The following is a 22,023-nucleotide window of genomic DNA, read 5'->3' on the forward strand; positions in this document are numbered from 1 at the left end:
ATTTAACTGCTAGGGGCTGGACCCCGTAGAATGACAATGCAAGCAGCAATGCACACTTGTTGTTGTTCAGTCGTTCAGTCGTGTCCGACTCTTTGTGACCCCATGGCCCATAGCACACCAGGCCTTCCTGTCCTGCGCTCTCTCCCGGAGCGTGCTCAAGGTCATGTTCATTGCATCGGTGATGCTATCTAGCCATCTCATCCTCTGCCGTCCCCTTCTCCTTTTGCCTTCAGTCTTTCCCAGCATCAGGGACTTTTCCAGGGAGTTTTCTCTTCGCATTAGGTGGCCAAAATATTGGAGCTTCAGCTTCAGTATCTGTCCTTCCAATGAGCACTCAGGGTTGATTTCCTGTAGGATTGACTGATTTGACCTCCTTGCAGTCCAGGGGACTCGTCAGAGTCTTCTCCAGCACCACAGTTTGAACGCATCGATTCTTCGGCGCTCAGCCTTCCTTATAGTCCAGCTCTCACAGCCATACATTGCTACTGGGAAAACCATAGCTTTGATTATTTGAACCTCTGTCAGCAAGGTGATGTCTCTGCTTCTTACTACACTGTCTAGGTTTGCCATAGCTTTCCTCCCAAGGAGCCAGCATCTTTTAATTTCATGGCTACAGTCACCGTCTGCGGTAATGTTGGAGCCCAAGAAAGTAAAATCTGTCACTGCTTCCATTTCTTCCCCTTCTATATGCCAGGAAGTGATGGGGCCAGATGCTATGGTCTTAGTTTTTTTAATGTTGAATTTCAAACCAGCTTTTGTACTCTCCTCTTTCACCCTCAACAAGAGGCTCTTTAGATCCTCTTCGCTTTCTGCCATTAGGGTGGTATCGTCTGCGTATCTGAGGTTGTTGATAATTCTCCCGGCAATCTTAATTCTGACCTGTGATTCATCCAACCCGGCGTTTCTCATGATGTACTCTGCATATTAATTAAATAAGCAGGGCGACAATATGCAGCCTTGTCGTACTCCTTTCCCAATTTTGAACCACTCAGTTGTTCCATGTCTGGTTCTTACTGTTGCTTCTTGACCCTCGTACAGGTTTCTCAGGAGACAGGTAAGGTGGTCTGGTACTCCCATCACTTTAAGAATTTGCCACAGTTTGTTGTGATCCACACAATCAAAGGCTTGAGCGTAGTCAATGAAGCAGAAATAGACGTTTTTCTGGAATTCTCTTGCTTTCTCCATGATGCAGCGAATGTGGGCGATTTGATCTCTAGTTCCTCTGCCTCTTCTAAACCCAGCTTGTACTTCCGGTAGTTCTCGGTTCGCATACTGCTGAAGCCTAGCTTGTAGGATTTTGAGCATCACCTTGCTGGCATGTGAAATGAGCGCAATTGTGCGGTAGTTTGAACACTCTTTGGCATTGCCCTTCTTTGGAATTGGAATGTAAACTGACCTTTTCCAGTCTTGTGGCCACTGTTGAGTGTTCCAAATTTGTTGGCATATTGAGTGCAGCACTTTAACAGCACACTAGCAACCTTTTAACAAGGCATCCCCCCAAAGCAAAAACAGGGACAGTGATTTTCCAGGATGGAGTCCAAAAAGTAGCGACTGCCCCTGATACAGTATAGCAGCATCTCCTCCCTCTGACAAGGAGCACTTCTGCTTGGCTTCTAGCCAACCAGGGTCAGCCCCACCCGCGTGCAACTTTTACTTTCTGTGGCTACAAGCAAGCTCAGTCCTCAGTAGGTTGTTTGGCGGGGGGGGGGGGCAGTGGTAGGGCCCCCTTTGGCTTTAAAAACCAAACAAAGATGTACCTCTGCACACCTCGGTTTCCCCAAGAATGCTGAAACCTTCCATTTGCTTCTCAATGGCCCCATTTTGGCCACAATCCCATCCGCACTCACCATCTGAGTTCACTATTAGAAGGAGTAAGGGCAGTGGAAGCTATATAGTTGGAAATGGCTCCGGTGGGCTGGACTCTGTTTCCCGTGCTGCTGCTTGTCTTCCTGGCTTGTCCTCCCATTCTCACTCTCTGGCCCATCACTCCAAGTTGTGCACCCAACAAGACAGAGGTCTCCATGGGCACTGGTGAGTTCTGCCCCTTCCCCCATTCTTTATTGCAGCTCCCCTCAAATAGGAATGCTTTTCCTTCTTCATACCTCCTGTCACAAAATAGTACCACCACCACCAAAAGAAAGGATATTCTTTAGCCACGTAATGAGTAAAGCCAAGATCGGGGGTTGGACACAATGGTCTTATAGGCCCCTTCCAACCCTACTATTCTATGATTCTAGCCTGGAGACAAAAATAGTTTCTTCTGATAGTTGAAGTTGGTTGATGCAATCATTGTTCACAGGCAACGTTTTTGAGAGTCTTTGTTGTTAAAAGCACAGGAGCCTTACAAGAAAAACAGCTGGTGTGCTTGAGAAAAGACTGTCCCTCCTACTCAAGGGTGCTGGTGGCCTTTGGGGACTGGGGATGCTGGCTACAATCCAAAGAGATATTTTAGGCATAAAGAAGGCGTGATGCGGTAGCAGAACTAAAAAAAAAAAAAATCTCCTTTGAATGGCACCCCTCCCCCTCATGTCACCAGCTGATTTTGGGAAAACAAGCAAGCAAACAGTCTTGATTGGAAAAGGAGGTTACCATGTGGAGCCATTATTCTTCGATGAACACAAGTCCTAAACTCCTTTGGACTCTTGCAGCGAACCGTGGGGTTCTTTGGTCCAAAGCTGTCACCCCCAAAACCACTATATGAGCCAACTTTTGAAAATTTACACTTTACTTTTCTGACAGCTTCCGCTTCCTATCTTTTGAGGAAGTCAAAACCAAAAACCAAAAACTAAAAATAAAAAATGAGGGCTGTTACTTTAATACTTGCCCTTTCATGGAGAGGGTGCGAAAGTTTCCAATTCATAAGAAAGGAGATAAATCTAAACCCCAGAACTATCTGACAATCAGTTTACTGGATGTCAGCTGAAGATCTATGGCCGCTTCCTCCTCCAGAAGTTGTCAGACTGGGAAGATGGAAATAATATTTTATATCAGGAAAAAGCTGGGTTTAGGAAAGGCCATAGCACTGTGGACCCGATCTTTGTTTTGCACCATTTAATTTATAAATATATGATTGGTCCTTCCAAAAGGCTCTTTGCTGTTTTCATTGACTTCTCAGCCTTTGAGTCAATCAACAAGAGTCAACTGTGGGATAAGCTTGCAGAGACCAATACTCATAAGAGGCTGCTATTCCTAACTTGGGAATTTTATACAAACACAACTATGAGGTTAGCACAGATGGGAGATTGTCAGAAGAAATCTGTACAACTAAAGGAGTAAAACAAGGTTGCTTGTTGGCACCACATTTATTCAATCTTTATATTAATAACATTGAAATAATGTGTTAAACTGCCCAGAGCGCTTCCTTCCCACAACAGGCAACTGTAAAGATGCGATATTAATCTACGCAGATGACTTGGTACTGCTCTCCATGAACAAAATTGGGCTGAAAAGACTGAACAAACTTTAGGATTTCTGCCTAATGGAACAGCTCACGATTAACTATGCTAAATCCAAGGTGCTGGTCTTTGGTAAACGTCCCCCCAGGTACAACTGGAGGCTAGACGGAAATAAGATAGAGTGGGCTTCCTCCTTCAAATACCTGGGTGTATATTTTGATGAAACAAGTTCTTGGAAGATTCAGCTCCAGAACATTAAAATAACAGCACAGAAGACAACTCGAGCCATCTTGAAATTTTTCTACTCCAGGGGAGGCAGGTTGGTGGTGCCAGCACTGAAAGTGTTTCTCCGAAAAGCTGTTGCTCAAAACCAGTATGGGATCGAGATTGGGGGGGTCAGGCCTAACCATTTGAAGGAGTTGGAGGCTTGTCAGAACAGATTTCTGAGATCCTTCCTGGCAGTACCCGCAGGGACCCCAGCCCCCTTCCTCAGGGCAGAGACAGGCGTGGTATCAGTAGGAGCTGGGGCTCAGAAGGCAGCCCTTCTGTATTGTAAGAGGGTCCTGGACATGCCAGAAGATTGCCTCCCCAAGCTTTGCTTAAGAGAACAAATGAAGACGGATGGCTGGGCCAAGTCATGCCAAGAGTTGCTAACCTCCAAAACCTTCTACCAGATATTTTTACTATACTGGGAGCCAAAAACAAATCGAGGGACTGGATTTATGGAATAGATAACAGGCAGGACCCAGATCTAATTCAATGTTCAACCTTTTCTCAGGGGTATTATCTGTTTAAAACGGATCATGAAAGAGCTCAGTACCTGCAAACTCTCACTTTTGCTTCTTTGAGAACCTCATTTAAAGAACTATGCTTCCAAACCATGCCCAGAGCATTCTTGGATGGAAGATATAGGCATGTTCCAAGAAACCTACGGTTCTGTACCTGTGGCATGGGAGAGGTAGAGGATACCTCACATTATTTATTGTACTGTCATTTATATCAAAATCCCAGGGAGAGATTCCTGGGACAGATTTTGGCATCCTTACGGGGAAAAAGTGTCTTTGTGACGATTTGCTGGTTACTGTCAGACTGCGACCCTTACGTTACACGCAAAACAGCTGTTTGCTAAGGCCGCAAAACACATTTATGCCATTGCTCTGAGAGCTATTGCAGTGGACTGTGCAGGAGATTAGTTAACCTGATTTCTGTTTACGTTCTGTTGTTACATGATGTCTTAAGTTATGTTGCTTGTAATGGCTATTAGTCAGATACAACAGCATGTTCGGACTCAGACATGCTCCCAGCAATGGAGGAAGGCGGGGAGGGGGGAGGAAACAGGAAACCACTGTAGGCTACAGAGTTCAAACAGCCAGCTATGCCCATGCATTAACTAGCTAACTCCCAGACTGCCCCTTCCTGTAACTTGCAGACGAGGTTGTGATATTCCCAACATGTCATTGGGTTGTGAACAGCGGATTGTTCGTGGTTAACAAACCACAGTTTGTTGGCGTGGCTGGGTTCACACAACACAATAACCCATGGTTCAACAACCCACTCTCAACCCATATTCAGCCTTGAGTGTGGGTTGTCATGTCATCTGAACCCAGTCAATATCTGCTTCATAACTATTCCTAACCTCTTGCTGTCTATCATTGCAGCCCCTCTCTGTTTGTGTTTCAGGTGAAATGATCAGCTGTACAGATGACCTGTAGACAGAGATAAGCTCCCTCCACCCCATGAGCACACAAGAGGCCAGGGTGGGTGGGGATCCCATATACCCAGACGTAGGGATGGACGGACTCACCCGAGTCTGCGCTTGGCAGGCACTTGCCAAGCCACCATTGCCACTTGCCCGCGTGAGCCCCTGCAGGCCTTGGCGAGTGGCCCAGGGGCACCACGCAGCCATCCGCTGCTCCATGCGAACCACCATTTTTATGGAAGATGGGGGCTCTAGATTTTCGTATATCTAATGCTGCGCACAACGGTGGCTGTAAAGGGCCATATCCGCAACATTATGTATACAAAAGGCTGGAAATGGCCCTTTATGGCCGCCATTGTGTGCAGCATTAGATATATGAAAATCTCCAGCCCCCCCCCCTTCCATAAAAATGGCAGCTTGCATGGAGGATGGGTGGCTGCTGCTTGCGTGGCTTGGTGAGCAGGGGGGCAGGGGCGGAGTCCGATGGACTCCTGAATCCAGTCAGGCACCCGCAACATCTCTACCCAGAAGACCCTTTCACCCCCTTGGCTCTGGTCCCATGAGAACATCAGAAGAGCCCTGCTGGATCAGACCAAGGGTCCATCTAGTCCAGCATCCTGTTCACAGTGGCCAACCAGCTGTCGACCAGGAACTCAGAAGCAGGGCATGAGCGCAACAGCACCCTCCCGCCCATGTTCCCCAGCAACTGGTGTACACAGGCTCACTGCCTCTGGTACTGGAGGTAGCCCAGAGCCATCAGGACATTCCCAAGGATAGCTGTGGCTGGGCTGAGGAGTGCATGTGTTGGGTTCACCCCAGAAGGGTGTGGGAGTCAGAAGATCAGACTGGCCATGGGACCCAAACTCCTCTGCGAGACTGACCATTGGGGCACCTCAGAGCTGGCAGTTTTGGGGGTGGCCTTTCAGATCTGCCAGCTGCTTAAAACTTGGGCATGGGGAAAATGCTTCTCAGCACAAGGCTCTATCCTTCTGTGCACACTTCCTGTCACAGGATAGACGGTGCGAGGAGATCTGCAAGAGCCAAACTGAAAGTAAAAGGCTGCAGGTATTCTGCCCTACAAGGAGCCACAAGTTAGTGGACCACAGACTTCCACCAAGAAAGATTTGGGAGGACTGCTGGGTCAAGAGGAAGAGTGGCCACCTTTTTTTCTGGCAGGGCACCTCTAACTTTTAAGAGTCACATGAGGCAGGTTTTTCCAGGGATGGAGGTAAAGAAAGAAGGGGAAGGGTTCACCTGCCGATCTTTGGTGCACCGTTTAGTAGTTAGAGTGCAGAAGCCTTGCAAGAAAAAAGAGTAGTGCCCTCGTGAAAGGGCTGCCCTGGCTCCGCACGGGCCCAGGGGGCCTTTGGGGACTCAGTGTGTTGGCCATGGTCCAAACAGTTATCTTAGGCACAAAAAGGGTGTATGATGTGCCAGCAGATTTTTTTTACGCCTTTCCCGTTTGCATAGCATGCCTCCCACCCCACTCCTCTGGCATATCACTGGCCAGTTTTGGAAAACCAATGAACACCTTCAGCTGGAAAAGAAGTTTCCCACCTGAACCACTTGTTTGAGGAACCCATATCCCAAGCTCCTTTGGACTCTTGCAACAAGTCATGGGCTTCTTTGGACTCAGGCTGTTATCTCCTGAAGTCCTTATATGAGCCAACTTTTGAAGAGTTTGCTTCCCTGAAAGCTTCCAAATTAGAGCTGTTACTTTAGAATTTCATTTGTTTTCAATTATATGCTAAAATTCAATACTATAGTAAGTGCCATGGCCCTTGTGGAGGAGGAAGAGTAGATTTAAGTCTTTGTTACTCGTGTGCTTTGTGTGTATTCTAACTAGGCATGCAAAGTCTTCTTGCAAGACCTTACCTGCCTGCTAACAGCTCAGGTCTAAACAGAGTTTCATAGAATTGTAGAATTGGTTGTAGGAGCTGTGGACGTGCAAGAGAACAAGTTTATTCGTGAAAAGTCATGCAATACGGGTTCAGCGAGCACACTGCCCCGTGACCAGCTCCAGCAATATTTTTTCGCAACTCCACCATTACTGCTGCAATGACTAACTCACACTGTTGCTCTTTTTCAGGAACGATTCCTGAGAATTCTGCTCTGCTGAGTTCATCAGTAGTGATTGGCATTACTATAGTGCTTATTATTGTAGTTGCTGCTGCCTGCATAGGCATCTTTCTGTGGAGGAAGAAAAAAGGAGGTACAAAAGGAGGTTTTCATTCATCTACATGTGCCATTTACAAAATGCCCATGGAAACTACAGCAAGCTAAGCCAAGAAAGTACTCTCTCCTTTCTTACCCACTCCATCAAAAAAAAAAGAAGAGAGATTAGCCAGAACAGCAGAGAGATAGTTGCTTCCTTATTAAAGACAGATTATAGCAATAATAATACATATTCACACTTGATGTCAGAGGAATCTGTTTGAGGGGTAGAGCTTGGCAAGTTTTTGCCAGCTTGGCCTCCCAGACTCTGTTTTGCTCATCCGCATGCTGGCCCGACTTGTCAGGCCAGCTCAAGGTTTTTCATGTTTTTAATTTGCGCAAATTACAGCTGTAAATATATACAGAAATTGCAATTTGTGCAAAATTGGAGCCATAAATAGAGCAATTTGTGCAAAATTGTAGGCGTAAATGGTCTTAGACCATTTATGCCTGCAATTTTACGCAAATTGTGCTATTTATGGTCATGATTTTGTGCAAATTGTGATTTTCGTATATATTTACAGCCGCAATTTTGCGCAAATCACAACTTTTAAAAAAAATGGCAAAGTTCCTGAGTTTTGGGAACCAACTTGCTGCTTGGCTCGCAAATGCAAGCCAAGTTGGGGGTGCTGTGGGGACAATGGACACATTGTCCCCACAGACAATTTGGTTCCCGGAAAACCGACTGTCCCCCTTGTCCGCACCGCCTCAGAGCTAGCACGGAGGAACCCCATCCTCCGTGCTCCGAAGAGGAGTGTGGAGTGACTGAAAAAGGGCGGGGCTGGGGGCATTCCAGGGCAGGGAGAGGGAGCCGCGTGTATGACATATCCATTGTGTCATACAGCAGCTTCCTCTCCCGGTCACCCCCCCCCCCCGCCACTAGACAGCCAAAAACAGCTATCTAGTGAACAAGAGCAAGGCAGGGAGAGGCAGGGAGGGAATGATCCCCCCGTGCATCTCCTGCCTTGCTTTGGATAGGTGGTTGCCTCCGAGGTCAGAGGCAGCCGCCTATCTAGTCAGGATTGCGCCCTTAGTGTGCTACATAAATCATCGACACTACAATAATTCCAACAGCAAGTTTTATAAAGCCTTACAATTATAAAGTATTAACCCTGGATATAGAAAAAGTATACTAAGCTCAAATGGAAGTTTATTTGGGGTGTCAAACATAAGCCAGACATAGTAAACGTCTGGCACCACCCAAACTTAGCTGCCCTCCCTCTTGCACAAGAGCTGCTCAGCAGTCTGGGCCTGAGGAGAGGACTGGGGCGGGGGGATAGCTCAGGGGTAGGGCCCCTGCTTTGCATGCAGAAGGTTTCACGTTCAATCCCTGACAGCATATCCTGTTAGGGCTGGGAAAATGCCTGCCTGAAACCCTGGACAGCCACTGCCAGCCAGTGACCTGGTTCGCACAGGATGGCAGCATTCAGCAGCAAATCTGTTCTTCGGTTAACTTGGGGTCGTTTAACCCACGAATAACCCAAAGTGTCCAGGTTCAGACAGCACACTAACAACCCACAAAGGTCCATAGGCGGTTTCTGCAGACTGGAAGTGGCAAAAACCATGATTTGCCAATGAATGCCACCACGATGTGCAAACAGCCCCAGTGCTGACAGTACTGGGCTAGATGAATCACTCCATATAAGGCAGCTTCCTGTGTTCCTGTTGATGGGAATTATTTGATATTGCTGCCTCCTGTTAAAAAGGGATTTAGCAGAGATAAACAAAAGGCAGAAGAGAATGAGTGTTTACTAGTCCCACATACACACCAGGCTAAAAAAGGAGACCATTCCCTTCTTTAGTGAAGAAAAGGTAAAATGGTTTACTCACAATTTCTTGCATAAAAATGCAGGCACAGCATATAGTTTCAGACAGAGTTTGTTGAGTCCATTTCTTTGTGTTCTATAACACTGTCAGGAGGGAGAGAGCAAACGCAACTGCTCCCAGCAATGGAGGAAGTCAGAGAGGAGGTAGGGAAAAATGGGAGGAGCAGGAAATCACACTGTAGGCTATAGAGATCCTAAGGCTAGCTATGCCCCAAATTCCATGCAAAACTGAGCAACTGCAACACTGCCCCCTTCCCGTAACTTACACCACTCCCAACACCAATGGCTGCTTCCTTCGCTGCCCCACCGAGTGCTTACTTAGGGTTAATCCAGCTATCTCCTCTTTACTTATAGGACCAAGAGCCAATCAGATTACATGAGTCTCTGCCCATCCTAGATCAGAATGAAGCCGCCACGCCTTCCTCCTTTGGCATACGCCGCTTGGGGGAACAGGCGCAGGCGCCTGTTGACTTGTGCTGGAAAGTTTTGCTGACCCCAGGGTCCTTCTGATGGGGCTTTTGTCCTTCAGGCACCCCGCCTCATTCACGGAATTTTATGGGGGGTGGGGGACCACTGCATGCTTTCCCTCTGCTTCTTCCATCCTCCCACCCCCGAAAAAGACTTGTCACGGAGGAAAAGATGGAATAGCTGCACGAGGCCTTTGGATTGGTTAGGGTTAGGGTTAGGGTTAGGGTCTCTCGTTCCATTAACTGTTCTACGAGTCTGGAAAATCAGCAGATGAAACTTTTCCAGGCATGGGGTTGCAGGGCTGGGAGGTCATCCCTTTTACCTGCTGATTTTCTGATGTCCTGCAACCGGGTAAGAAATATTTCTTCCCACAATGCACTTTGGCACCGGCCGCCAGTGGTTTAGCTGGGATTAGATGGGATGAGACAAATGACAGGAAGAGGAGGGACCGATCCATCCTTCTTAGTCCCATCATAGCTATATGGAACCTCCTAAGTCTTGGTTACTGGGAGTAAAGCGTTCAGCTAAAATATGCTGGTATTGGGAGATTTTTGGCTCTGGCCCTGCCCTCAAACGTTTCTCAGAAATGGAATTTGGCCCATGGGCTGAAGGAGTTTCTGCCCCCCTGAAATATATGGTGTTTTGGGAGTAATGGGAGCAAAACTGGAGAAGCCCCGGTCTCCAAGGAACTTGCCATCTCAGTTAAGTCACTGGATGGGAGAGTAAGACAACAGCGGACGGGTGGAAGGGGGGAAGGGATCACTGCAAAGAAAAAAGCCCACTTCATTTCCACTGGGGACGAGGACTCCACAAAACAGCGCCAAGACCTCATGGAAGAGGTGCATTTCGAGGAAGGATTTGAAGGAAATGAGAGAGGCGTCATTATATAGGCATTTGGGGATGCTATTCGAGGCATAAGGGACAGCAAGAGAGAAAGGGCGGAGTCCAGTGCAATGTGCTGGATCTGACCTGTCCTGCCAGACATCCATGGGATTATCCCCCATCCTTATGCTGACCCCCTGAGCCAAACATCTCACTGGGGGAATCCGTGGGCGGCATGGTCAGCATCTGGGTTTCTGGGTGGTATAGCCACTGTGAGGCCAGGAAGATCTTCCTCTCCCTACCTGCCAAAGTGTGACAATACAGCCCCAGCTTGGGTTGCCAACTTTTGGAACAGCCCCTGCTCCTGTGCCTTTAGCAGCCTATGTTCTACTGATATTAGCAAGTGATGCCTGCTGTGAAAAGCTTCTTGATTTGTGCAGAGCAAACCGCTGCTTAAAGGCATAAGAGCAAGCTGGCCAGGTTTTGTTCCTGGTTAGTTGGCAACCCTACTAGGAATTGTTGTACAAACCCAGTACAGTTTTGTATCCATCATTTTTCTAGGCATTGCATTTTTGTGTTCCCTGGGCGCTAATCTTTTTAATTCACGCAAATACGGGAACAGGAAGATAAGCTATTTGAAAACCAAAAACCAGAGGAAATGAGAGTTACACATCCTTGCCTATCTTTGCTCTGCTCGTTTCCTGTGTTTCAGTTTGTTTCTTCTTTCTACAGGGGCCCATGGGAGCTTTCAAGGTTCTGCAAGCGGCTCAGGTAAACACCCCCGCCCCGCGTTTACTGTTCCCCCGCCTCCACCCTGGTAGAGCAGGCAGCCACTGAAGAGGACAGGAAGGTTCGTCTCAGAAAAGGGTATTGAATAGCGCTAGAAAAGAACAGCAAGATGCCTGAGGGCCTGCAAGGAAGGGCTCTGACGGCTGTTTTCTTTAGCTTACGGGGGGAAAGGCAAGCAGCTGGGCATGGGGGAGAAGGGGATAGCCAGCAACATGGTAGGCTCCACCAGGCAAAGGGTCGTAAAACAATGCATGGTGTACCGAAGAGTGGAGAGAGAGTTGTTTTTCTCCCTCTTTCCTAATTCTAGAACCCAGTGGAGTCACCCAGTGAAACTCGCTGGCAAAAGATTCAGGACAAGCAGGGAAAGGGGCGGCCTCCGTCACCGGGTGCATAACTAACGCATGCACTGCCCCAAACTAACTGTGGTGATGGCCAGCACCTTCGGAGGCTTGAAAGGGGACTGGGCAAATTCACGGAGGCCACGTCTGCCGTTGGCCGTCGCTGCTAGTCACAGTGATGGCTCCATGTTCAGAGACAGTTTGCTGCTCAATACCAGTTTCGGGGGGGGGGGGGATAAACAGCAAGGGGCAGCGTCTGTCGCATTCACTGCCGGCTCCTGTCATGTTCCTTCGTCCTCCCCCTGCACAATCAACACACTCCGGGAAACAGGCTTCAGGCCAACCCTGCTTTATTAGGACATCGCTTCTTTGCACATGCAGGTTCTGGGAAGCTCTGAGATTGCAATGAAACAGCTAATCCACACATCTACGAATATCAATAGAGGAGGCCAAGTGGAAGTTAGAGAAGTTGCCAGCAACCTGGGCATTAACTTCTCGACCAGACCTGCTTCGCAGGGAGGCCACTCCCTTAGGGTGGCGCCTCCTACGTTGGCTTCCATGAGTGGCCAGCCTGGCGGAGCGTCTGAGCCCTGCCTCTACCTTTTCCCACTTTGCTCTGCAACGGACCCTAGCATCCCTCAGGCAGTCCTCTCGCTCTCCTCCTCCTCCGAAACCTGGGTTCTCATGGTGGAGGAATGGGGGAGCTGTTCAGGCTGGGCCATCTGTGTGTCAAGGTCTTGGGAAGGAAGTCTCGCCGTATCTGGGCTCACTAGGGAGGGTGCCTCCCTCTGTTCTGGATGTTCCCATTCTGATTCCGAATCTGAGCTGCCAGACATCGCCACATGCTCAATTTCATTCCTGACAGCTTCTGGGCTTTCTGGAGGCCTAGAGTGGCACAGATTGTTGGGCTTTTCTACATGAGGCTGTTAATCCACTGCATCTACTTTCGGTTTCGCGTGCTAGGTGAGGAGCATTTCCTTTCCTGCTTTTCCACCACATGATCTCTAGGTGGCACTGTGGTATAGCAGACTAGTGCAATACACAAAGGGAAAAGCATGCTTTCTTTCGCTTTCACAATTAAATGCCGTATTTTCCCTGCTCTAAAAAAAACTGGCGGAAAGTGCTGTTTACAAACAGAAGCGAAACTGGAGGGCCATGACATCATCTAAAGAACCTGTAAACAACTGTGAGTATGGGATGATGACCACACAACAAATGCCTCGTGTAAAAAAACTCTTAGTCTGATCCAGCCGCACTCCTCTAAGCTTACTATTATGTGTGGCTTGAATAATTGTCGAGAAGAGTGAATGGCAGGTGGCACGGCTTTTCTTCTCCCTGCAGCAGAAGCTGTACCTGTCCAGATTCCCCCTCTGGCACAACAACTATAGGTCCAAGCCCCTGGCTAGCCCCCTTTGCACTGTGGGTGCTTCCAGATTAGGCTTTTCCAGCACCAGCACCGTGCCACATTCATGGGAGTTTACAGGGGGTCCAGACATTGTTGTCTTCGACTCATGACCCTCCTGTCTCTTCCTACTGCTTCCTCCATTTTTTCCTTAATGCAGAAAATCCGTTAAGGAGCAAAAGATGGAATAGATGTACAAAGTGCTAGAGCCCCCATCTGGAAGCATCCCTGGTCACAGTCTAGCTGGGCCTGTTGATTGACACCAATTCTATTTATTAAATCCAATTCTATTTAATAGGGCACTTTCAAAGTTGAAGTCACACACATTTCTGCTTCAAGCGTTGAACAGTGAATAGACATGACTGATTAAGTAGTGCTTTAACCACAGGTTAAAATTTGTCTCCTGATTACTCGGCAGGTGTATGATGCTACAGATCCCTGAGTGGGATAGGAGGGCTTCTGCACCCCTCTTCTTCCTCCCTTGGTGCCTTTCCCCAGAGCTGGCTGCAAGTTTTTGTTGGTCCTTAGGCGCAGGATGATGCCCACACCCCTCGCACACAATTGTTATGACTCAGTATTCCTTTCCTCCCTCCCCCACATTGCAGCTCCCTTGCTTTCCCACCAGAATACTGTGAATCTTTGTTTATGTATTTTAATATATTTTTGCAATTAAAAATATATTTTTGCAATAAAAAGAAAAAAAAAAGAGTAGATGCTGAGAAAATACCTCAGTCCAGCTAGTAAAGATAGCGACAAAAGGGGGCCATGCTTTTCCAGTGACAGGTACCCAAATGTTGCAACAGCTGAAATAGATGTTCTCCCTGGTATTCTTCAAAACCGACTCCCCCTCCCCCCATACAGCCTTTGGCACAAGTAATAAATAGGGAAGGGGGAGAAATTCGTTTGGTTCGCATTTCACCTAATTTCACACATTCGAGCCAACACACAAACTGAAACGTGGTTATCCTTCTTAATTCGCAGTTCTCTGAATTTTGCAGTGGAACTTCCGATCAAAATATTAGGAGAAAGTGCACACTAAAATGTGCATATTAGTGAATTTGACATTCAAAAATACATATTAGAGAAACTGCTTGCAAAAAAATGTGTACGTTAGACAAAATTCAGATGTGCTGAAGGAGAATTCCCATCACCATTGGCAATGTTGACTGGGGATGGTGGGAGGGAATGAATGAACTGTATGAATGGACTGTTTATTATTTTATTTATGTATTACATTTCTATACCACCCAATAGCCAAAGTTCTCTGGGTGCTTCACAGCAACGGCAATACAAGTTTTTATGCAAAGGAAGATAAACTGATAATTAAATTAGATAAAAACATTTTAAAATGGAGCCAACATCATTGGGTGTTGTCATGCAACATATCTGGAGGGCGCAGCACCATTCTATACCTTACCTCTGATTGGAAAATGAAGGAGGAAATTGGAAACTGACATAATTTCTGACTTTGTTTCTGGCATTGGTTCAAAGGACGAGACTGTACTTGACAACTCAAGCTTCCATGTAGGTCAGTTTGACAAGTAAAGACCACCACACTTTGGAGAGGCTGGCTGGCTGGCTGATGGGGAAATGAAACAGCATGCCCATAATGTCCAGGGCTGTGTAGGTGCCAGCTGTGAGAATTCCCCTATCACCTTAAAATAAGACTGAAAGAGTTCGCCCTCTTCTTTGATCCCTTTTATAGAGATTTTTATGTGTTCTTCCTTTGCGTATTGTGCCATTTGGAAATGTGAATTAAAAAGCCATATAGCGTTACGACATCCCCTACACTTTGGTGCAAAAACCAGCAATTATAAAACCACAGGGGACCAGAAAATGCTATCAATTGCATGATTAAAATGTGAATACAAATAGCTTTGGCTATTGGACGGTACAGAAGTGTAACAAACAAACAAATTTATGAGCAAAAATGTAAAAATTCTGTACCCTGGAATGTACAGTCAGAAGAAAAGGCAAGACCTTCAGACCCGCTGTACAAAGAACAACCATTGTGGTGATGTAAAAATACTGTTTTGCTATGTAAATGGACTGTGTATTGCGGAACCACCAGAAAAAGTCAATTTCTGCTGGACATCATGGCTGAAAACTGGATTTTGTACAGGACACTGCAACTAAAGTTAATGGGCTGAAAATGTTTAATGCTGAAAATAAGCAACTGACCACAGTCACCACTGTGAATACGTTTGTGAGTTCCAGAACAAGATATCTATTTTCTCTACCCCAAAAAGTATACAAACATGTAAAACTGGTTAAACTGCTCAGGCTTCCTTCAGGGGAACCTGGGAATTGTAGTTTGCATGGGTACTGGGGATTCCTACCCTTTCCCAGGATTGCTTGGTTTAGGTCAGGGGTGGGCCATGCCAGATCTTTTGGACTACAACTCCCATCATCCCTCACCATTGGCTATGCTGACTAGGGCTGATGGGAGCTGCAGTCCCATCAAGTTGCCCAGCCCTGGTTTAGGACCATGACAATTAAACATGCCTTCAAGCTGATTCGCCTCTGAAGGGTAAATGCTTATTTGTTGTATTTCGCCCTATGAAGAATTTTGCATGTCACCCTCTTTCTCTTTTCGGTTGTTGTTTTGTTTTCAGTGTGAAATAAAAAAAATGATTAAACTGCAAAGCTTCCTGATCGGCTCTTTCTGCTTTCATTTGCACGAGGGTTTGCAAAGGCCCACCTGCTCGTTTGTGCCTCTCTACTTCTGTTTCCTGTGTTTAACACCACTTTAAAACTGAGCCCTTTGATTAAATTAACTGCATTTTCTAATGAATACTGACCACAATAAGCAATAACATCCTGATTTATGTTATTTTCAGCCAAAACAATAAAGCGTGTTGTGGCACCTTAAAGACGAACCAATTTATTTTGGCATAAAACTTCATGGACACGTCATTAGATGCAGATATCAGCAGATATCCCAGAATTCATTGTATGTGGGTGGGTGGGTGGGGGATCATCCAGGAATGCACAGAAAACCAATAAAAGGGCTGCCTCCCTTTGGACAGGTCTCCTTCGTTTGGAGGACTGCATGACAGATGTGGCCAGATTATATATCCCAAAGAAAGAGGGCTGTACCTTCTGCCTAGAATAGACAATGGGCAGTATCCAATGGTAATCCTACTTAGATTAGGCCCATTCACTTCAATGGGTCTACTCTGTGTAGGAGTGCCATTGGATACTATCCAATGATCGCAGGAAATGGGATTTAGGAGTGCCCGTTGGGGGGCCTTATGCTTATGTTACTCTGAAAGGAGGCATGAGCACCAATGGTGCCATCGAAGTGATCCTAATAAGGGAGGTCTCTGAATGGGGCTGAGGCCCATTCAGTTAACGTCCACGATTTTTCTTTGCAGAGTCCAAAGAGTGCACAACTGTGTATGACCTAATTGGAAATGTTCCTGAGGTAAGTCCTGATGAATCTAATAAGACATTGCATGATTATCCACACAAAGAAATTGCATTACTCAGACGTTCCTTCGCTGGTGATCAGTCGCAGAGTGGCAATGTTATGAACCGCTCGGAGAGCTTTGGCTCTTGGGTGGTATGCAAATGTCATAAATAAACACATAAAGGTATGCTGAAGTGCCCCTCCTAACAGGCCCCGTAACCATGCCCCAAGAGATTCTAAAAAGGCAGGCAGTTCTGTTGATCCGTGTGTGTGGGGGTGTGTGTGTGTGTGATATGTCTTTTGTAGGTCTGTTATAAAGCTAATGGGTCTTAATTACACATTGGAGACCAAGCCACCCCCAAAACTTGGCATTAAAACAGAGCTAGCTCACAATAATATACTGTTGTTGGGAAAATTGATCCCCTCCGTCCCACCCCCACTATTATGAGGATTGCAGCTAAGCTCAGAGGGACAGGGATGCCAGAGGGGGTGGCAGATAACACCAGTGTCCCTGCTCATCAGAATGTCCCAGGACCTTGACCCTGGGTGCCCAGGCTCCGCCACACCACTGCTGGCGACAGTCTAATGAGGATCCCAGGAAACAGCTTTATGCCAAATCAGTCTGTTGGTCCATCTCACTCAGCACTGTCTACAGTGTCTGGGGTCTCGGACGGGATGCCAGCGCTCACCTCCTTGTCCTCCTGCCCATCACTGCTGAGCATTTTCTCCGCTGCTGATTTTTGCACACTATCGGTCACGTTGCCCTCCTCCCCCACAGTGAGCATAGGCAGTAATGTTCCCTGAAATGAGACTCAAAATTTAGACAGGATGTCAAAAACAGATACGCCCCCAGCACACCAGAATAAAATGTGATTGTGTTAAAACATCAGTGGCATTTCTACCCACCGTTGCTGATTTATCCCTAAGCCCCGAAGGCATGCCCAAACAAGGAGGTATTGCCACGCTTTTGAAAGATTTCATGGGCGGGCTTCGGTGTGTCTCCAGAGGGCCATAACTGCAGGGCAGCCAAGGAGAGCGCGTGCACGCACGTGCGCATGCATGCACAGTACTGTTGCTGATGTCCAGATGGTACTGTTGAAAGGCACCCTGAGATGACTGCAGAGGGAGCAGTGGAAACAGTGGGAGGCGCTGGTCTCTCAAGGCCTTTTTGCTTTACCAAGAAAGAAAAAAATGAGTTAAGTTGCTATTTTGCAATGATCACACCTTTAAAAAAAATAACACCATTCAAAGCCAAAACCGTGCAAAGTTTTATTTTTCATCTCCCATAAATACACTTTATAAACATCAGGTGTGCAACAAAGCTGCTTGAGGTTTCCCGGTAATGACACAGTGATGGTATATTTTGGTCACCAACGTTCAATAAATTCGACTATGGAATACCTGTCCAGCGCAGCCCATGCAGGTGCGACAGGCACCAAGACTGTAATTGTCTTAATACCGGCTCAAAACCTTTGGTTTACCCTGGCATTTCGCTGGCTGATATTTGTCTGTTTAAGTGTACTGGTTACCTTCTCTATCTTATTGTGAATAAAATAGGTGTTTTGATTGCTTTAAGGATGAAGGGTTCAAAATGTTTGAATAAATAAAGGAATATCCAGATGCCCTTTTATTATATGTCACCTTGCCATGGCGACATTTCTGGCCACAGATGGTTTGCCAGCTGATATCCCAGCATTCATTGCTCAGTCCTCCAAGATCATGGAGACAAAACAGGAAAGACCTACCTCTTTGGGCAGCTCCATCCCCTTCTCTATCCATTTGGAGGACTGGAAATGTTCCTGTGGTTTTAAAAAATAAAATAGCCTTCAGTTCATACAGATATTTTAGGGGGGAATTACTCCAAGGTGCTGTAGTGGTGATAAAGCCATTGTAAAAATGAACAGGTGCCATCTCTATGTTTTTGTTGCTTCCTTCCAACATACAGTGGCTGAGAGCATCACAAAAGTCAGTAAACGCTGCGGCTTTCTCTTTTCTTGTAGTCTCAGGATACCAGTACACCGAAAACAAAACAGCGAAAAGAAACAACGAAGGCAAACAAGGAATTATCCCAAACCGTCTATAGTGCTGTGCACCATCCCAAACTGGTAGGAAAAAAACTACATTCTGTTCAGTCTACATTACCAAAATGGAGCTTGAGACCAGGAATAATTGAACTGGAAAACAGCAGGATTGTGACATAACAGCCTGAGGGCTTCTTCACATGGAGCTGCTGTCGAGATTGGTTACTCACAGAAATTTACAGGTCCTTTAGATGACGTCGTCAGCCTCCAGGGCATCTCCCGCACTAAATGACCTTCATTCCATTTTTTAAAAGACTGGCGATAATGAGCTATCAAATTACAGCGCTTGAGTTCCTTCAAGAAAAAGGAAAACTCGCTATAAGAGGCGCTAGACCACAGTGCCATCTAGCAGTTGTATAATGAAACATATCGAAGACTCAGATAAGGGGAAAAGGAGGGCGGAGGGGAGGAGGAAGTGCATGTAAAGGGAGTCCATCCCCTGATCCTGCATTTAAAATGGAAGCAGAAAGCCCTGTTTTAAATGTGGGATTTTAGGCTGGTGTAGAGATGCTCTGGAGCTGGGTCTGGGGTCTTGGGGGGCTTCCAGACAAGGCTTTTATTGCACCATCACCCTGCTTTGTTCACATAATTTTAGGGGGGTGCAGATGATGTTGCTTTCTACTTGTAGCCCTTCTGTATTCCCCCCCCCCCCCGCTTCTTCCATCTTTTTTGCATTACGGAAGAAAAGATGGAAGAACTAACTGCACAATGCTTTCTGACTGTTAGCACTACGAGCTCACCATTTGGAAGCCCCCTAGGATTCCAGCCTCATTTCTGTGATGATTTCAGATTGGATGAGTTCAGAATGCAAAGATGGAGGAGGGACAAGAACCCCACGTGGCCTGTGCTTCCTGTCCCACATGAAACCCCCCTGAAAAATTGTCTTAGCGAAATTCCCCAAGAGACTCGGGTGCTTTCTGCAAATTTCACATAATTGCTTCAGAAATTATTAAACTGTTATTAGAAAACAAAAGATTTGATTCAGCTGCTTAAAGTAAACGCATAGGAATCTTCCCCAAACTCTTCCAAATAAAATTCCTACCATCTTACTATAAACAAACAAAATCACCGTATGTAAAAAAGGGAGAGGAGGCTGCTGCCCCATATTGGACCATGCCTACTTTCTCGTAACATTCCATAAGTTTTAGTAATAAAAAGTACCTTGCTTTTTGCACAGACTCTCTAGGAAACCAGATCTCTCTTTTACATGATTCCATGAGATGCATGGGAATTGATAGCTGGGTTTGTGGAAGGCCTCGTCCTTTCCAGTTTGACTGCTTTCATGGCTTCTCTTTCCCAGAATCTTTTGCAAACAGATGATGAGAAGATGCACATGGAAGGATGGGGAGCCATGAAGGAGAACGACAAAACCGTTTACTCGGAGATCAAGCTGCAAGAGGCATGTGGCTTTTAAAGCATTTATTTCTTCACAAGTGGTGGTGGTTGCAGTGTGCAAGGGAGTAAACTGGCCCAAGTAAAGGCCCACTTGATACCACTCAAGGCTTATGGTCTGGAAAGTTGAATATCTGTGGGAGTGGGGAGGGAAGGCGTGAGCAAAAGCTGCAGCGCAACATTCCACTTCCTGCATAAAATCTTACATCCATGAATGGGGTCTTGGCTGCTACATTCAGCTTCCTATGGTGGCAGAGATGTGCTTGCACGTGAGTGGGCACAGATGCCTCCCAGAAGCGGAAGAAGATACTAGTCCTATGCGGGCACTCACTTGCTCGTGTGTAGGGCTAATGTGTGTAAGGGGACGTGAGCACACACACAGGATCCTGCCCGCAGCATCCTCACACACCCAGCTTCTGCTTAGACCTTCCCATGTTGAGCACAAGGTCTGAAGAGGGCTCTGTAAATGCGTTCAGCTGAACGTGTTTACAGAGCCCCTCAAGACCTGGTACTGGACATGCGGGAACACTGGAGGCAGGGCTTACATGCGCACCCATGCCCCCCTACATGCGAGCAGGTGACTGCCTGCATAGGGCTACCGCTGAACAAGTTTCCCCTGGTCAGATACAGGGCTTAAGTGCAATTCATGGCTCCTTGCCCTTCTTCGTGACCAAAATCCCCCTCAGAATAAGTTGTGTAAAGTGGTAAAAATTACATTACACAGCGCAAGAGAAGTCATGCAAATATCCTCAAGTTGCCAATCTATATACAGGTTGCATAATTCTCTCTTTCCCTCTGACAAAGTTTGTATGATTAAACAGCCCACGGTTTGTTGACTGTGGGTTGCTTTGGAGCAGGCAGGAGCGCGCAGGCACACCGGCTCCCAGCCGCTGGTCCTCTTCCACGTCGATAAACAACCCAGGGATGCCCCTGTTCCTGGGTTGTTCTCTGTGCTGTGCAAACCTGGAAATCTGGGTTGATGGGGGATAAACATCCCAAAGTTTTAACCCAAGAACAAACCATGGGTCAGCAACCAAGAGTTCCGGGTTTCCATGTCACGGAGAACAGCCCAGGGATGGGTTGTCCCTGGGTTACTTAGCAAAGCAGAAGTGGCTGAGCAGTTGGGAGCTAACACACTCCCATGCTCCTGCACACTCCCAAACATCCCACAGTTAACAGACCATGGGTTGTTTGACATCCAGACTGGTCTCTGTCTCACTCTTTAATGCAACCTGCACACAGCTCCAGTCATGGTACCAGCATATCCTTAGAGCTAGAATATATCCAGGCAGGCATTCTTGCTGCCTTTACTGTGCTGGTATTATTAGCTCCTGGACCTTCCTGGTCAGAAACCCTCTCCTTCTCCTTCAGGAGCTGCGAGGCTCGCCCTGTGTGTGTGTGTGTGATGAGCACATACTTGGAATACTGTGTACAGTTCTCGTTGTCTCAAAAAAGATTTCACAGAGCTGGGGAAGGTGCAGAAAAGGAGAGCCCTCAAAATGAAGCACCTTCCCTACAAAGAAAGGCTAAAGCAACTCGGGCTTTTTAGAAGACGAGTCAGGAGGGGACATGATAGAAGTCCATAAGATTATGCATAGGGTGGGGAAATGGACAGAAAGAAGTTTTTCATTCTCTCCTTTAATAAGAGAACTTGGACTTTTGCAGAAATGGAGGGATAGTACATTCAAGGCAGACAAAAGAAGGTACTTCCTCACATGGAGGAGGAGGAGGTGCAGGGAATGCTGATCAAATTTGCAGATGACACAAAATTGGAAGGGATAGCTAATACTTTGGAAGACAGAAACAAAATTCAAAGTGATCTGGATAGACTGGAGCGCTGGGCAGAAAACAACAGAATGGCATTTAATAGGGACAAATGCCAAGTTCTGCACCTAGGAAAAAGAAACCAAATGCACAGTTACAAGATGGGGGATACGTGGCTCAACCACACTACGAGCGAGAAGGATCTTGGAATTGTCGTCGATCACAAGCTGAATATGAGCCAACAATGTGATGTGGCTGCAAAAAAGGCAAATGCTATTTTGGGCTGCATTCATAGAAGCATCGCTTCCAAATCCCGGGAAGTAGTAGTTCCCCTCTACTCAGCACTGGTTAGGCCTCATCTGGAGTACTGTGTCCAGTTCTGGGCACCACACTTTAAGAAGGATGCAGACAAGCTGGAGAG

General features: G+C 46.7%; 1 protein-coding gene across 8 annotated transcripts in view; it reads left to right on the forward strand.

Annotated features, from left to right (window-relative positions):
* The window catches only part of LOC146334166 (SLAM family member 9-like), a 40,287-nt gene that overhangs the window by 15,844 nt on the left and 2,420 nt on the right, over window positions 1-22,023 (forward strand). For 6 of the 8 annotated variants that reach the window (XM_084823890.1, XM_084823891.1, XM_084823894.1 and 3 more), the window contains 5 exons: window positions 7,184-7,306; window positions 11,157-11,195; window positions 16,331-16,380; window positions 18,366-18,470; window positions 19,747-19,845. In XM_084823890.1, coding sequence (XP_084680016.1) covers window positions 7,184-7,306; window positions 11,157-11,195; window positions 16,331-16,380; window positions 18,366-18,470; window positions 19,747-19,845 — 416 coding nt within the window. The remainder of the gene's footprint in view (window positions 1-7,183; window positions 7,307-11,156; window positions 11,196-16,330; window positions 16,381-18,365; window positions 18,471-19,746; window positions 19,846-22,023) is intronic. The other 2 variants (XM_084823897.1, XM_084823898.1) reach the window with 1 other exon arrangement.

The sequence above is a fragment of the Heloderma suspectum genome, chromosome 17 (genome assembly GCF_057233095.1).
Source record: "Heloderma suspectum isolate Gila_16-S chromosome 17, 16-S_ref, whole genome shotgun sequence".
NCBI classification, from domain to species: Eukaryota; Metazoa; Chordata; class Lepidosauria; order Squamata; family Helodermatidae; genus Heloderma; species Heloderma suspectum.